The 16,953-nt window shown below is 45.1% G+C and overlaps 2 protein-coding genes across 2 annotated transcripts in view; both read right to left on the bottom strand.

Moving 5' to 3' along the window:
* Nucleotides 1–9,836, bottom strand: part of kmt2a (lysine (K)-specific methyltransferase 2A) — a 48,592-nt gene extending 38,756 nt beyond the window's left edge. Inside the window, exon 1 of the mRNA XM_023816282.2 lies at nt 9,544–9,836. Coding sequence (XP_023672050.2) covers nt 9,544–9,789 — 246 coding nt within the window. The 5' untranslated portion in view covers nt 9,790–9,836. The remainder of the gene's footprint in view (nt 1–9,543) is intronic.
* Nucleotides 9,837–14,043: 4,207 nt separating this feature from the next.
* atp5l (ATP synthase, H+ transporting, mitochondrial F0 complex, subunit g) lies at nt 14,044–15,201 on the bottom strand. The gene is made up of 3 exons (XM_023816270.2): nt 15,043–15,201; nt 14,330–14,490; nt 14,044–14,243 (listed from the first exon to the last, which is right to left on the bottom strand). The coding sequence occupies exons 1-3, from the start codon at nt 15,092–15,094 to the stop codon at nt 14,145–14,147; spliced, it is 312 nt and encodes a 103-aa protein (XP_023672038.1). The 5' UTR covers nt 15,095–15,201; the 3' UTR covers nt 14,044–14,144.
* Nucleotides 15,202–16,953: the final 1,752 nt, after the last annotated feature.

The following is a 16,953-nucleotide window of genomic DNA, read 5'->3' as shown; positions in this document are numbered from 1 at the left end:
AAATGAACTGCAAGCGTGTTCACGTGACACGGTGACAGTGAAAAAGCGACAGGGTTCGGGTGTCTTTGAAGAAGGGGCACAAATCAAGCCATTATTTTCACACCTTTTTAAATCGCGCAGCTTTAAAAAAAAAAAAATAATCACGTCTTTCAAAAGGGCACTTTTTTGGACTGAGGGCAAAAGGGCAAGTGCTTCAGCACCACCTCGTCTCTATCTGTGCACGCCAGTGTCCAGTGTGATGTTGTCCCTGGTGGGGCAGTCGATATGCTGTCTGTATTTAGGAAGTTCCTGGTGTAGATTCACTCTGTTAAAATCACCAAGGACAATAAAAGGGAATAGGGATATTTTCTTTCCAGGGGGGGTGATCTGGTCAGCCAGCATGCATTTACATCTCAAGCTCATTTACATCTGAATGTTGGTGGTGCTGTTAGACTATGAGAATTGTATGCTTTGAACTCTCCAGTGCTTTTTTAATACCATTCAGTGACTGATGTTGGGAAGACAATGGATATTTACTGTACACCTCCATGTCTCCTGGATTACTGACCCCAAGTCATTTCTGCTACATGGCTTTACACTGTACAATATTTATATTTACATTTAAAGCATTTAGCAGACTTATCCAAAGCAACGTACAAGGTATCAAGGTACAATAAGCTGGGTTTAGAGGAGCTTACAGTTTTGATGGCGAGTCCGGCTTTGTGATGGATCGAGGATGTTAAAGTGTTTTCTGTCTTGTGATTTCTTCTATTTCTATTTAGCCGTTTAGATGGTGGACCAGACTTCACGAAATAGCGCTCTAATGTGACTAGCCTTTTTCTGCGTATTGAAACTTTTCAGAAATGCAAGACTTTGCCAGTGCTTTTGTTCACCACCCGAGCGTATAGTCGTGAACAGATGTGAAATTTTGGCCAACTTTTTCATTGAAATTCGATTTGTATGTGTTCAGAAAAATTTGTGATCAGAGGCTTTAAAAGTGTTTATCCAAATAGGGACCTCAAAAAATGTCCCCAAAAGTAGGAAAATTTCAGGTTTTACTACACTTTGGGGGCAATTTGGTCCTCAAATGTGATCTATGCAAACCCACACACAAACACACACATACTACCAGTCAAAAGAGATGTTAATGACTTTCACACATTCAGTTGACCCCCCACCCCCAGCCCCCAGCCCCCGGCCCCACCACTTTTCTTGTGCTTGTGGGCAGTTCCTTGCTCAGGGTATTTGCTATGGTGAATTTTCATGCAAAAAACATTTGCACTTTCAGGGTCCCTGTGTGGCTCAGTGGGCTAAGCCTGTGTGCTTGTGTTCCCTGGGTCACTGGTTGTGTTCCCTGGGTCACTGGTTCAAACCCAGCCTCAGCATGTCAGTCATGACTATACAGTGTATAAATGTTTTTGGTAGACGATCATACTTTTTTTCCACTATAGTCTTCTGGTTTCTAATTTACATGCCAACAACAGTTTTGACTGGTAGTGTGTAATGACTGTTTAGTAGTGTTTATTTAACCGACTGGCTTGATAGTCAGAATATGGAATAGTCTTCCTGATAACATAGTGCAAGCTGAATCCTTGAGTTCCTTTAAATCAGAGCTAGATAAGATTTTAACAACTCTGAGCTATTAGTTAAGTTCTCCCTAAGCGAGCTTGATGGGCCGAATGGCCTCCTCTCGTTTGTATAGTTCTTATGTTCTTATGATCTGAAAGCAGTGTTTCTTATGTTAAAAAAATAACCTCACCTTGACCGCTTCAAACATCTGTCTCATCTGTCTCATTGTTTCATTGTGGCCAAGCAGAGAAGTTAATGACACATTCACACATCACCCCCCCCCCCCCCCGTGGATGTGCAGCCACCAGCAGCCTATCCGGCTGTTAGCCAGACAGAAAGAAAGAACACACCTTTATTCTCCACAGTCAACCTTATTACTTTGTTTAGACCTGTAATTAGTCTGTCACACACATCTTGGGTCACTCTCTTCTCCCAAAATAACTCTTGGACATGCTGCTGCTTTGTACCTGGCTTGGCCTCCTTGCGCATGAAATCTTTCATCTTGTGCCAAACAAGCTTAATGGGCTTCAAATCTGATTAATTTTCATATACCTCTCATTGCTTGACAATATCAGTCTTAATACTTTGTTTAGGCCTGTAATTATTGTATTGGACATATCTTGGGACCGCCTCATCTCCAAAGAGGGAAGTAAAATAAAATGGTAATTTCATCAATAAACTGACTAAAAACACATTTTGACAGTTTTAGGCCATCTTTGCCTCACAACAGAAACTATTTCTAAATTTCACAGGCCATTTATTGCAGTGTAGTAAGTTTATTAATGAAATTGGAATTTTGTTTAAATATAGGGAAATTGTACTTGCTTAGATTTTCATTTTTTGCAGTGGAGTTACAATACCTGATTCAGGTATCTTACCTGATTTCAGGTAAGTCACTTCAGATTACTGCTCTCCCTGGTGGATGGATAGATCATTGCAAGTACTTTACACACAGAGAGTTGAGGGGTGGATCATGCCGGCCCCCTTTTTCATTACATCATCGTGGGGGATCTCATTACAGTCAAGGACCAGCCAAGAGCCAGTCAAGGTCCTGTCAAGGACCTGTCATGGAAAGTGGGGAAATTTTAAGCGGCTGGATCTGTAAAAAGAACAATCACGTTTTGGAAATCACCAAGCTGACAGTTTTTAACTGACTCTTCCAGATAATGATAATGTCACCACCTCCTGACCTTTTGACCAAAAGCAAACAGGGGAAGAAAAAAGAAAAAAAAAACCTGATATACTGGAAGATGTGGGAATTTTTGGTTAAAATGACCTACAGACTAAAAAGCGTAGAGGGAGCGTGCCACAGGGTGCACACTGACCTCTAACCAGAGTCAAATAAAGGCCAAGCTTCACATAGGTCAGCAGTGAAGCACATCCTGATGAGAGGATAAGCGCACTGGTTTTCAGCTGCATAACCAGACCTCATATCTGAATCAGTTAAGCCTGCAGGGAACATGAGACAGATCCTCAAGTCAGTGACAAAGGAGCAGTAGGATTGGGTTCATAGACTGAAGACACTCAATGCTGCCGTTCAAAGCTTCCAGGCTTATGCACAACTTAATTCATTACCCTAGCAAAGGCATAATTCACACTGCAAGTCAAATCGGGGCGCTGATGAACGGCGTAAAACGCATCCTCTGAAAGTTATAGTAATACAGGGACTGACGATGGAGGTTGCTGTAACACTGTAATGTCGGAAGGAGGAATTTCCACAAAAGCCCCAACTCACCACTCAGATCCCACTTGCGGTATTGAGGTCAGCTTCTTTGACTTCTACACAAAGTGAGCTTATTGGTTTAGTATGCATGTTTACCGGCATTTAACAGATACACATTCAAACTCATGGGAGCATCGCACAGGCCGTGTGAAAATCATGCATCCAGACCGCGGACAAACTCAGGATAGCTTTTAATTTTATTTAAAATGTTAAGCCCACATCGTCAAGTCAAACATGCATCAGCAACAATGTTGAAAAACAATGCTGACAAACACTGACTTGGCAATGATTGGGGGAATTCAGGTTACACAATATAATTAAGAAACTGCCAAGATTTTAGTTCAATACACTGACTGTAAAAGGCATAAAAATCCTAAGGTCTCTGCTGCAACATCACCTGATCCACTTACATAGCCCCAGAATGCGTACACACTTCCTTCTGCTACTTTACATCAGTCATCACCACCGTTATTTTCACCCCGTGATGGAAAACCCAAAAGACTCAGCAACGGTGCTCAGGTACCCGACGATTCCTGCATCACCACGAGTAGCTGGGGACAGTCCAGCTTCTTCTCAACCCAGTCTGGTCAACTCAAGAAATGCCCAAGAGACATCTCAGTTTACGGGATGCGATGCCAAAAAGGGGGGGGGGGTAGAGATCTCCTGGGGATTTCAACGAGGAAGTACATCATCTGTTAAGGATGTCACGATCGCTCAAATTATGTGCCGGGTGAGGATATTTCCGTCAGCTGGACCGCGGGAGACTTCTGTAGGGTCATGGGTGAAGAAGTCGTGAACACTTCTTCGCGATTCGGCGGAGCTGGGTTAGCAGAAAGGTTACTCAGGAGGGAGACGGAAAAGCTGAAGCAGTGCTTCTCGCAAAGCTTCCAGCAGGGAAGAGCACCACTCAAGGATCTCTCATTATTCATTATTATTATTATTATTATTATTATTATTATTATTATTTAGATGCAAATAAGTAGTAACAAGAACAACGAAAGAAGCAAACATCTGCTTCATATAAAGAATGGTCTACAACACCCAAGCTAACAATTTACATAATGAGAAATGTCAAGTGACATTCCGGAAAGAGGGCACATTGAGTACTACGATCAAAATAAAAAAAAAAACATGAAAAAGAGATCATCCTCTATTAATTACCACCTTGATTTTTTTTCCCTTTAATTGCAAAGGTTCTGCACTTCCTCCCAGAACCAGAAGGGGCAGACATTTATCAATGTGAACTTGCAAATGAATGATCAATTAACAAAAGTACCAGAAACATTCTGCTGATGTAGAGTGGTCTGTAGTCACTTGTTGCCATAAATTCTCTCTCATAGCCTTTGTTTCATAGAGAGTAAATCAGCCCAATATATCAAGAATCTCTTCAAATGCAAAGAAACTGAAGACTATGGTGACCTTCCCACAAGCATTGTAAGTATGACATCTGTATGCAAACATCACGACTGTTCCACATCAACGGCTCCCAAATCTGTCCTTGAGTACCCCCCCCCCCCCCCCAATACATCATCCCATCTGTTTTCTTGTTGCATTTCACCTCCAGCACACCTGATTTAACTCATTATGAGTCTGAAGAGTAATTGATTAGTTTAGCCATACTATCTGACGGTGGAATAATATTCCACAAGGGGGATTTTGCGATCCGCTGTTCAAGATCTTTTCTCCAGATTTGTTTAGACCAACAATTCCACCCAAGTAACTCTTCAGTGTGAGACCCGTAAGGCTAAAGAAAATGCATTCAAACAGGCTTGCCTTACTACAGAGCCATTACTGGGTTGCTTATTTGCTGTACAATTTACCCAGATCTTGCTAAACTATCGCTGAATTATTGCCAGGTTAGTTTGGGGCATAGCACTCCTTTGTTTTCTTTCCAATCACTCCAACTGTAAGTTTCAAAGGCACTGGCAATCCGTTTTCTTGAATCTTCCTGCCGTTTCTGAGATTCTGCTTTTCACCACCTTCAGCTCTTATGTCCTCAGTGTGAGGACATATCATTTTCACGTCTCATTTTCATGTCTTAAACAGACGAGTTCCTTAAGGTCTCACGCTTCTTGAAAAAGTTCTTATCCAAGCCAATGCTTTTGCCGTTGCCAAAGGTGGTCTACATTCTCCTTTTCTTGGTCTGCGGCCCCTATAACGGCAACGGCTTCGAAGAAACCCATCTCGCGGAAGGCCAATTCAAGAAAGATGACGGTAAAACTGTTACACTTTGACTGTGATTTCACTTTAGTCATTATCAGAATGAGTTTCTGAATTGCAAAATATAATTTAAAAAAATCAAAGGGGATGTTCTAAAGGACCAGCTGACTCAGATGTGGTCAGTGTGATGCGACCATGTGAAGCTTTTGCACTCCCACGACACAGAAACAGCCCTCTAGTTTTGGCGTAATTTAACTATATGCTATACGATGTTGAGTGCGGGACCTCTATAATAATATGAAAACTATTCTAAGAAAAACAACTCATTTTAGGACCATCTGCCTTGAAGCCTGGTACAGTTCCTGTTACTCTACGTCTGTCTGTCCCCCCCCCCCCCAGCATTTCAGCTTGGCGTTAGCCATTGTCAAAACTGTGAAGAGTGACACAGTTTCTACGCTTTCAAGCCTGCATTTGTCCCCTCGCTGAATCCAGCTAGTTCCTCTGAGCAGTGGTGAATTTCCTCATTTGTGTTATGAGTAGGACCACGAGGGGTTGGGGATGAGGGTGGGGGGGGGGGGGAGTTCCCGGCCCAATTCGCCCACCCCCACACCAGTGCAGAGGTGACAGTTTGCTGCCTGCCAGGGAGGGTAGAATAAAGCCATGGATGGGAGAGCGTGTGACTAATTCCCTGCCTAGTGCAGACTGAGGGGAGGGGGGGGGGGGGTGAGAGGCAGCAGGAACCCACCCCTTTGCTATGCCTCGCCTGTGTGCTTTCAGGCGTCTGCTACTCGTGAAAGCCGGGATAAAAGCAGACACAAAGCTTCCTGCTATGATCCACACGCTGTCTGGGGGGGCGGGGAAGAGGAGGCGGGGGCGAGCCCCACATAAAGAGGAGACTAGCAGACTGGACCACTTCCATTTTGTTTACCCCATTAAACGGATAACCGGAGGGGGCTAACTTATTTGTCGGAGATTTATTTCAGTTTAATCGAAAGTTCCGGAATCCCCTGAGTTGGGGGCAAGTTTCGTTCTAGTGCATATAAAGCCATTACAACGCAGGTCGTTCCAGACATTGTGTGCCTGTCCAAAATATATCAGGGAGTGATCAATGACAAAAAGTTAAAGGTGTTTTTCTGCCTCATTGACCTTTCCAGGACTTTATACAAGACACTTTCTCCTTTTCACCCACAATGTACAATCTGCGCCAGTTGCGCTCGGCGTCTGATCAAAATTCCAATTAGAATTAGTTTTGCCCTTTCTCAGAGAGGATCAAGGGCTGTCTGAGCCCTTGCTGTGATCTCAGTGGCATAGAAAAATAAATCTAAGAGAAAGCAAGAAAACACACACTGTTTAGCTTCAAGACAGCCAGCTAAGTCAGCAGCATTTCCAAAAAAAAAAAAGTTCACTTTTGGGCAATGACTGCTCGCAAGATCATTCTTGCCCCCAGAAGATGCCAGGGGAAAATGCAACTACACCGAATTTGTTAGTCATTCTGGGGCAAACCGCTTATTTTAAGAGCGCAAGTGAGTTCAAATAAGAACTAAATCCGACCGCAGATCTCCGATCAGTTCCCAGCGGCTGGAGTAGAGCCAAACTTAAAGGAAAGGCGCCGCTCCAATGCACCACGTTACCGATGTCTCCAAAAGGAGGAACCAGAGCGGAGGTCCGATTCGGCTTCACTTTGATCCGGGCGGCGCTCGGAGTTGCCCGGCCTGCGGTACAACAACACGGTCCTGCCCCACGGTGACATCGCCCCCAATGACATCACAGTGCTGCGTCTGCAACTTCCACTGGCCGCGAGATGCCGCGGGAGCGCGCCCGCCGCCCCCAGCGCGCCACATGCAAGCCAGAAACCTCTTTTTAATCCTTAATTTCACTTTTGAAGAAGCATCGCATACATAAGGCTGATGGAGCGGAGTGCGCAGTTACATGTGACGCGGCTGAGGGGAGACATTACATATCGCCACACGGGGTTTGTCTGCCTTCCTCTGCCACCGTCCTCCACCCTAAACCGACCACGTTTCGAAACCACAGACTAGATTCATCCATCCATCCAGGAGAAATCTTTTTATCATTATTAAGTTCTTCAGTAAAAGTCTCCCTAAGTCAACAATCGACATGAAAGCAGAATCAGAATACCGCAAGGACCACATCTGCTTCAGGAAATTCATACAGTACGTGTTTTAAATTTGTACACCCAACAGCCATAGCAGACATGTCCCGATGCCCGACTGTCTTCACATGTGCTTTCTGTAACACGCCTGGCTTCTATTCCCTTCATCGTTTTTCCTGTTAGAAACCAGCACACTAACTGCACACTTAATAGTGTGAAATCATGTAATCAAAAACACAGCAACCGATTTAAAACAAAGTTATTTGTATAAAATCGTCCACAACATAAAGCCATGGGCATCGCGATTGCGTTTATGAAGGGAAGAGCTCCGCTTTGATGGATGGAATAAACGGATGAGTCTCCGTTAACGTCTGTCGATGGCGAACTTGCGCAAGCAAGGTGGTCAGCGACAAAACGCCTTGCCCTGCCTTGTGTGCATGCACGAAAACAAGTGTGTCACCAAAGGAGGGGGGGCGGATACACCCCCCTACACACACACACACACACACACACACACACACACACACACAGACGCACGCGCGCGCGCACACGCAGCCTGTCACAGGACGCGCTGTTATTGTGGCCTCAGCTCCGAAAACGGTGCGACCGGAGGCACAAACGCCGCTTAACAGCGCTCCCGAAGGAGACTTAATTCATCCTCAATGAAAATCACCCCCCGGTAAAAAAGAAAGAAAAACAAAATAAATCAAGCGCACCAGCAGACGCCCCCGCCGAGCTCCCGGTTTAATTTCTTACTACGCACTGTACTATGCAAAAAAAATGTCCACCTTCGGTTTCCTATGCATCGCTAACCGTAGTGTGTCGCCAGCTAGCGAGGCAGGAGGAAGTAGGCGTGCTGCGCCGAAACGGAGGGGCTCCACGAGTGATCGGAGAGCCGGGACAAAATGTGCCAGCGCCGCCAGTGTCTATGCACTAAAACACGTACAAAAAAAAGTGCATCCAGCCCGCCCCGGAGGCGCATCTCCTATCGAGGGTCCGCAGATTAACCGACGCAGAAAAAGCACAACGAGAACGCGCCCCCCCCCCCCCCCACCCCCACCCACCCGTGCTGGCACATTTATGTAGCTATTTAGCCTGCTACCAAAAAAGCGTTTTATTAGCTAGCTACCTACACTGCTACTTAAACGATCCAGCGCAGTGAGATCATCTTGGGGAGGGGGGGCGGAAGATGCGATTTACTTATTGGGGATGATCTCAACCCCGTCGCCAAGTTGGATATTTTTTTTTTTTTTACATATATATACACGTTTGTTATGCTTATTAATGCTGATGATGATCCCGGGCGGGTAAAGTGTCCGCCGTGTGCGGCGTCGCTGACATGTTTTGTTGTCGGTCGCTCCGGAGCGGCGACAGGGGCAGCACACGCAGTTTGAAATTGCAAGAAGGAGCGACGCCGCTCCAGCCTCCCGGAGGGGAGCGCAATCGGACTCGGCGCTGTTTTTCCCTCTCTCTCTCGGGGTTTATATTATAATCGGGTGTCCGATCTTCGCACTCGGGCAGTTATTGTGTTGCCGACGGCTCCCCCCTCCCTGCTCCTGCGGTATCACTGTAGCGGGTCACCCGGCCGATGCACTGCCCCTAAGCCCAGGCTGCTCTCGGCTGGGATAAACTTCTGCCGAGCACCTCCGCCGCGTCTCGTCTCCATCAAAACAATCGCGCTGCATCGATTGCTAAATTCACTCCTTTTTTTTCTCCCCTCATCTCTCTTCCTCCCCCTCTCCTCCGCCGCCTCCTCCTCCTCCTCAACGGCAAGTAGTTGAGATTTGCAACGTGCTGCCCCGAGAATGACTCTTTAAGCCAGAGTGAGGGGAGGAAAAACTGCATATTACTAGGAGATCTTCACTTAGCCGTGTAGCTAGCTGCCCGTGGTAAAGTTAGCCAGCTAGCCGCCTGCACTGCTCGCCCCTCAGAAATCGCTGATCGGCGCCACAGTGAACGCCCCACATCATGCCCCCCGTCTGTGGCAGAAGCTCCTTACCTCCCCGCTGCTGGAGCCACTCGCCTCTCCAAAAACATCCCGAAATTTCTGCAGGTTGTTGCCGATGGCAGCAGAAACTTGTAACGCGGCGTCAAAGCCCGGGCCGAGCCCGTTCGTGTTCGGGTGGGTCCCGGTGCCAGTTCGGAGAGAGGCAGTGACCCGTATCCGGCCCGCTCTCCTCCCGCTGCCCGCGTTGGTGATCCCACCAGGCCGAGCAGGGAACCGCCACCGACAGCTGTGCGCCATTTTACACTCTGCCTGCTTGCCCTAAGATCAGAGTGCTGAGGGGGCGCGGCCCTAAACCTGTATTTTCAACAAACAACGATTAGCCACTCAGGGAACAAGTATGGGCGATTCATATTGCGGGGCGCAAATACTGGAACCCGGATACTGGGTTTTGTTCAAATATCGCCATCCAGATTGTACGAGTTATTTTCTACCCAGAGTCCGGGGCCAGGCCCGGGAACAAAACATAGCGAGTACAACATTACGCAGGTTGAAACGGAGAAATGAATAGAAAAATCATTGTAGCTGACGTATGTAGATAGAAAATAAATGTAAAATACCAGCTAAGATAAATTGTGCTTTTTTTTTTTCAAAACCACGAAAAGGATTTGACGCGTGGCTTATTTTAAAAAAAGATGATGCTTAGCATTAAAAATCAGGAGTTCAGTGCCGATCAGCCCACGTTCCTATGTCTGACGTGACCTACCTTTAGCTAAATATCAATTAAGTCACTTTTATCCGGGCCACTTACTATCAGCCGGTCATTAAGGTACCGCGGTAAGGGGGGGTCAACAGTCAGTAAAAGTTAACGGACCAGGGAAACTTTTTTTTTTCCTGATTGCGATTATGCATGCCGTAGACTATTTTCCACAAGAGAATATAATTTAAAATATAAAATCTGAATGATATTATTCAAATGTTTGTTGTATTTTATTACTTTATGTTACTTCACAATATTGTAATTGTTTCAAGACCATTCTTCCATCTTAGGCGATGCTACTTTGCATACAATGTTTAATTAAAATGCTTAATTATTTTCTTAATGTTATTTTATGTTTCCTCTAGGGGGTGTCAAATCAAAGCCCCCAGGGACCGGGACGCTGCCAGTTTTAGAGAATAAATTTTAATTAGTACTTGATTGATACCAGCAACAAATGGCGAGGCAACTTACTAGCCAAATAATCTTAATAACCTAATTATGAGCTTTGATTGGTTAAAAAAAAACACGAGAACGTCAGGCTGACGTTTTAAAAACACAAAGTTTACAATTTGCAACGTGGCACGCGACTAAACTTATTTTCTCTTAGCAAGTTAATAGGCACCAATTATTTTCACACAGCCATAGTCGTTTTAACTCGATCACGTGATATATCGAGCCTGCAGTTTCTAAACCACTGAACCCAAAGTAATGACAGATAGAAAGATAAATTGTTTTAACGAGCATAATTGGTTAAACGGAGCAATTGGTTAAATTGAAAACCAGCACAGACCGACTCCGTATTGTATCACCATGGAGAGATGTGATTTGAGCTCCTACACTGGATGTACGAGACAATGCTACTACCCACTGAGCAACTGCACTCATCTAACTGTTTGCACTGTCTGTAGTTTCCCCTACTTTGGTTAATGCACTTTTTATCTCCCCCATCCCTACTGAGGTGTGCTGCCTGGAGACCCAAAAATATTAAGATATTCTGCCCACCGTGCTGCCTATGATGCTTCTACTACCTTTGACGTCTCCTTCATTGCCGCTGTATCACAGTTCATCCTGCTATCAGAAGCAGTACCAGTATTTGCATGCTATCCCCTGCCTGCATTGAGACTCAGATCTTAAGATTTGGATTGTGTAAATTAAGATTTTGCTATTTTGTTCATTTGACTTCCTCTGGAGAATGGGATACCCCTTTGAGTCTGGTTCCCCCCAAGGTTTCTTCCTTCTAGGGAGTGTTTTTCTTGCCGCTGTTGCCTCTGTCTTGCTCACTGGGGGCTTTGGGCAGGGATAATGTAAAGCGCTTTGAGACAGTGTAATGTTGTGAAAGTGCGCTATACAAATAAAATTAAATTAAACTGAATTGTGTCTCTCCAAGTCCAAGCATGACATTCAATGTTATCACCAGAAATCTACACGTTATTAATCCTCACCCTTTCATAAAATGTTCTAAATGATCATCAGCCTAATGAAGAATTTAATTGTGGGGTGTTGTGTGGGTTAGGACTGTGGCTGTGATCAGAAGGTTGCTGGTTTGAATCCTGTGTCCGGTGGAGTAATGCCACTGTTGGGCCCTTGAGCAAGGCCCTTAACCCATGTTGCTTCAGGGATGCCAAACATAGAGTGACCTTTGCTCTGACCCGAAACCTTGCTCTCACCTGTCTGTCAGACACATAGACAACAAGACGGGATGCATGAAAACTAATTGCCCCATAGGGATGAATGCAGTATCACTATAATTATTATCAACTAAATTGGTGAAATTGAGTTTGGCAGGGTTTGGCAGCTCCAGTTCTAGACAGCTGAAGGGCTTGCTGGCTGCATAGATGCATGGCTGGGGAGAAAGTCACCTCACTCGTGGCAGATGGTGTTTGAGGTTTAAATGGGGGCACTAATTAAAATGTTGCCACAGGTCCAAGAGCCTTTGGTATATTATACAGTAAATGCAACTATGCTGATGTTATACCAGAAATACATCAGTAGCACTTTGCCAGCGTAGCTACATGTTTGAAAGTCAAAAAGGTCTAAGTCAAGTCAGAAACATGTACAACTGGGAATGATATCCGACGTGCAACAGCAGCTTAATGTGGTTATAAGTGGTCTAGTTACTCAGAGCCTATATTGCAAAATTGTTCAGCAGCTGTACCGCCTGCAGTTTGGACCAAATCATCCACCTTAAGCTAAGCAGCTTTGGGCCTGGCCAGTACTTGGATAGGAGACCAACTAAGAAAGCTGGGTTGCTGCTGGAAGAGATGTTGGTGGAGCCAACTGTTTAGCCTATCCTGTGGTCTGTGTGAATCCCAGTGCAGTGCTGTAAAAATGGTGATATCCTTCAGATGAGATGTAAAACTCAGGTCCTGACTCTGAGGCCATTCAAGACCCTAGGGCATCTTTTGAAAGAGTAGGGATGTCCTGGCTAAAAAAATGCCCACTGTCACCATATCAAAATCTACCATCCTAATTATCCTGTGTCTAATTCTCTCCTGCCCCTTCACCGTCTTAGCTACTGTGTGGTGAGCATACTGGTGCAGAATGGCTGCTATCGTATCATACAGGTGGGGGCTACACAGTGGTGGTGGTTGAAATGGCTCCCCATTGCTTTTGTAAAGCATTTTAGGTGTTTGAGAAAGTGCTACATAAATGTAATTTTCATTCATTCAAAATGAACATCTTTTTTTTTTCATGCTCCACAGAAGTGGATTAATGAGCTGGACTTATAGGAATGGTTATATAAGTGAACATAAAAGACTTGTCAATGAGTGACCAACTGAATCTACTAGTTCCACGAGTAAAAATAAATCATGTGTTTGAATGAATGACTGAAACATGTAGAATTATAAATAGCTTTCATCTATTTTCTGTTGCAAAAATATTTGAATGTCTAAGGCAGAGCTGGAGACTGCACTGTGCCTTGTTTTCTTGGTTCTTCCAGTTTGCCCGTGTGAAGCTTTTCCAGTTAACTAGGCTCTTAAGCTTGAACACTAATTGACCTAATTATGCTAACAGAATCTAGCCTTTTCTCTTTGTATTGATGCTAAATGACATTAAAGATAGTTTATTTTGAAACCTCCAGGTGCATATTAGTCAGTATTAACAGCACATCTCTAATTAAGTTGCTCACAACTGGACAGTTATTACCCACAGGTGCTTGGCTGTACTAACGTCTAATCTCAAGCATTTCTAGCACACGTCATTTTGATGGCTGACGCTCTTAAACAGTCTGGAAAGCAAGCCAATTCTCTGGTCACCAAGTCATTTCATAGTTACAATGTCAAGTGTGAAAAGCACCCTTGAATTCTGGATTTGGTCACACAAACCACAGTACTTTAGTGCTTTAATTTTATACACATGATTTGTCATTCATATGAACCAGAGGTGGGTAGTTCAGGTCCAGGAAGTAAAAAGTCAGACCAAGATTTTGTTTCAACCAACTAGTCGAGTATAGATACAGTCACAGAGTACTCAGCTGGTTGGTTGAACCAAGTACCAGTACTGTATAGGGGAGGCTAACATCCTCTTATAAGCTTGGCCAGGGAATCAGCCAATCAGCAAAATAATCTTCTTTTATTATGGTACACAGGAAGCAAATTGATTATTAAGATAGACTTTCCGAACTCTAACACCCATCTATGAAGAATGTCTTCACTTAAAACCCAAGGCACCCACAGTACCCAGTTGAAAGTGAACATTAGAAAAATGCAACCCAGTTGCCGGATGGGATGTCTTTTCTAGACAAAATAAAGAGGTATTCTGTGCAGGGATGTCTCAAGTTTCACGACTTCTCGCATTGTTTAATCATAATTTATTTAGTGGATCCCCAAATACTGTGTAGCTGTTGGGTGAAAGCAAATACAAAGACAAAAACCAGCAGAGGACAGTCCACAGTTTAAACGTTGTATCCAACGATGCCTCCTTTCCCAATGATTTCTCCAATATAGAACCACATCAGAACTTCAGTTGCCACCAGGCCGTTCCTCATAGCATCCTGGGAAAAGAAAGCTGGGGTGAGGACTACTGAGAGACACTCTGTTCTTAAAACACTAACATACAAATGGTGCTTCGCCGACTCACCCTAACTGTGGTCTGCCCAAGCCGGCCCGCCTGGAAGCTCTTAATTAGCCCCTTGACACTTTCAATGGCCTGTGGAACCTCTGCCGGAGAAGGAGGCACCAACTCAACACGAGCATAGCGCCAAAACGTGGCCAGCCGTGGTCTGGTGTAGGTCACTGTAGCTGCAAAAAACACAAGTCAAAATGGACAAACGTGCTTTATTTAATTAGACTCTTAAAATAACAGAATGTTAATTGGCATGCCCATTAAAATCGTCAACATTGCAACAGTCAGACATAAGATGCTATCAAAGCTTAACTTAAACTTAAAAAAAAACCGAGTTCAGCGGAAACAAGGTTATTAATTGGAAATAGTGTAATAATTATATAAAAAATGTAATCCTAAATTCTGTACCACAGAATTAAAGCAGATTACAGATGAATGGCCTGCCGCAGCGTTGACATTGCTTACACTGTTACAGTCAAGATTAAGCGAGCCAACCTTCCAGATGTTTATTAGTTAAATGCTGTAACGTACATACTGCTCAACTTTAATTATGTTAAATTACAAAGGTTCAATACTTTGAAATCCTCTCTTGAAATCCAACGAACAAGGCCTAGCTATCAGTCTAGCTAACCTGTTATTAACGCGACAGAACTGAAAAACTGCACGCTTTATCATACAGACACCGCCGATTAAGATAATGCACTATAGTAAAATTCAGTAATCCTTACCGCCTATGACTTGCGGCACTTTAGCAACCAATTTCTGCACCGCTTGTGCCATAATGTTTCAGTCTCCGTTTGTCCGGGTCGCCGCTACTGAAAGTCACCTCCACTGCGAAGGACCCCGAAACGCTGCCGTCTATTCAACTGCCTGCCTGAAAATCCGGAAGTGGCTCGGAACGTATGACGCTGCTAAAGTGATCGATGAAGATTAATAGCTCAGTTTGAGTTTAAAGGACGTATGATAAATACACTTCCATATTTTATTATATATATATATATATATTATATATATGTATATTCTCAGAGGAATAATTAAAAAGAAAAAACGTAAATGCTAGCCAGTACCTAATGAATCACCTAAGATGCGTCAGTTGTGTTGGCATTAACGCTTCTACAGATAGCAAATTAATGAATTATCATTTGAGAAGTGTAAAACGCTTAATTAACATATTTATTCCAGTGATCTACACTAAGGAAAGCGGTTAGAAGACGGATGTGCGTTTAACTGAGACAAAGAAGATACGAAACAAGTAAACTAAGGGTTTGTTAATGGAGACTAGATCAATCTAATGAAACTGGGAAAAAATGCCTCATTCTCTCAGTTCACGAAACAAATTTGAAACGTTTTACTTTTGAAACTGGCCTTCCCTTAACCACAACCACCAGCACCAACACCCATAATCGACAGAACTTTATCCTTATACGTAGTAACACTTACATTTTATTGCATTTAAAGGTTCTGCTAAAGCGTCCACTTTGCCATTTAGATGATTGGATTTTGAGGACAACCACAGCTTTCTGAAATGTTTAAGGTGTACGAAAAGCTGTGTGAATTCCAGTTTTAATGAAATGAGTAACCGTGGGCATCATTCTTGTATATTGAAATCAAACAGGCCAAGTGTCATATCCCGCTCCGTACGATCCCGATGTGTGCCACGCCCCCCTCATTACCTCGTGTTCAGCCCTGATGGTTCTCACCTGTTTCCTGTTTCGTTTGCCTAGTCTTGTGTATTTAGTCCGTGTCTTAGTCGATGTACCCCAGACTGGTCATTGTATTGTCATGTGTAGTGTCCGTACCTGTACGTCTGCCTCCGAATAAACCCCGTTACCCTGACTGCCTGGCTTCGCTCGCCTGCTTCCTGCTCGCCCTCCCCGCGAAGCGTGACAGAATGACCAGTCTCCTACACACGCTCAGCGCTACCGGGGAAAACCTCCCCGTAGACGAAGAGGTCGTTTGGTGGACCAACATGCTGGAGCTTCAGGGGGATCCAGTGGCCCGCCCGCTAGTGGAGAGATGTTGGGTGCTCCTGAGACGAAGGCATAAGATTGGTGAGGAGCAGCTGCGTGACAAGGTGGGAGAACACCTTAAGCGGCTGAGGGAGAGAGCGGCAGTCTGGCTGTCCCCCTTGGGGTACACCTCCTGGGAGCCGCCCCCCGACTCACCACCTGCCTCCATCCCGGTTGCTAGCAAGCCGGAAAGGGCTCCAGCCTCGACCACTCCGCGAAAGACGCCTCTTCAGCGGCGCACAACTGAGCGCAACGCGGCTACGGCCGCTCAGTTCCCCAGCACTGGGGAGCTGCCTGGGGGAAGACCTCAGGAGAAGGACCTACCCTGGGTCCTAGAGAGCCCCGCTCTTCCTAGAAGGAAGAGGCGCAGGGGGAAAAAGAGAGCCAACCCGACGCTCTTCCTGGGAGCGTGCTCCCTTCTCCCCGCCTGGGAAGACGCCACGGATGCCGCCCTTAAAGGGATAGTCCCGGGCGTATCTATGCCGGACCTGCTGGCTCCGGATCTGCCCGCGGCTGCGCTGCCTGCTGCTGTCGCCGCTGATCTGCCCGCGACTGCGCAGCCTGCTGCTGCCGCCGCCGATCTGCCCGCGGCTGCGCTGTCTGCTGCCGCCGCCGATCTGCCCGCGACTA

The sequence above is a fragment of the Paramormyrops kingsleyae genome, chromosome 18, assembly GCF_048594095.1.
Source record: "Paramormyrops kingsleyae isolate MSU_618 chromosome 18, PKINGS_0.4, whole genome shotgun sequence".
Taxonomy (NCBI): Eukaryota; Metazoa; Chordata; class Actinopteri; order Osteoglossiformes; family Mormyridae; genus Paramormyrops; species Paramormyrops kingsleyae.
The sequence above is the reverse complement of the archived record's forward strand: the minus strand, read 5'-3'. Positions and strand labels throughout refer to the sequence as shown.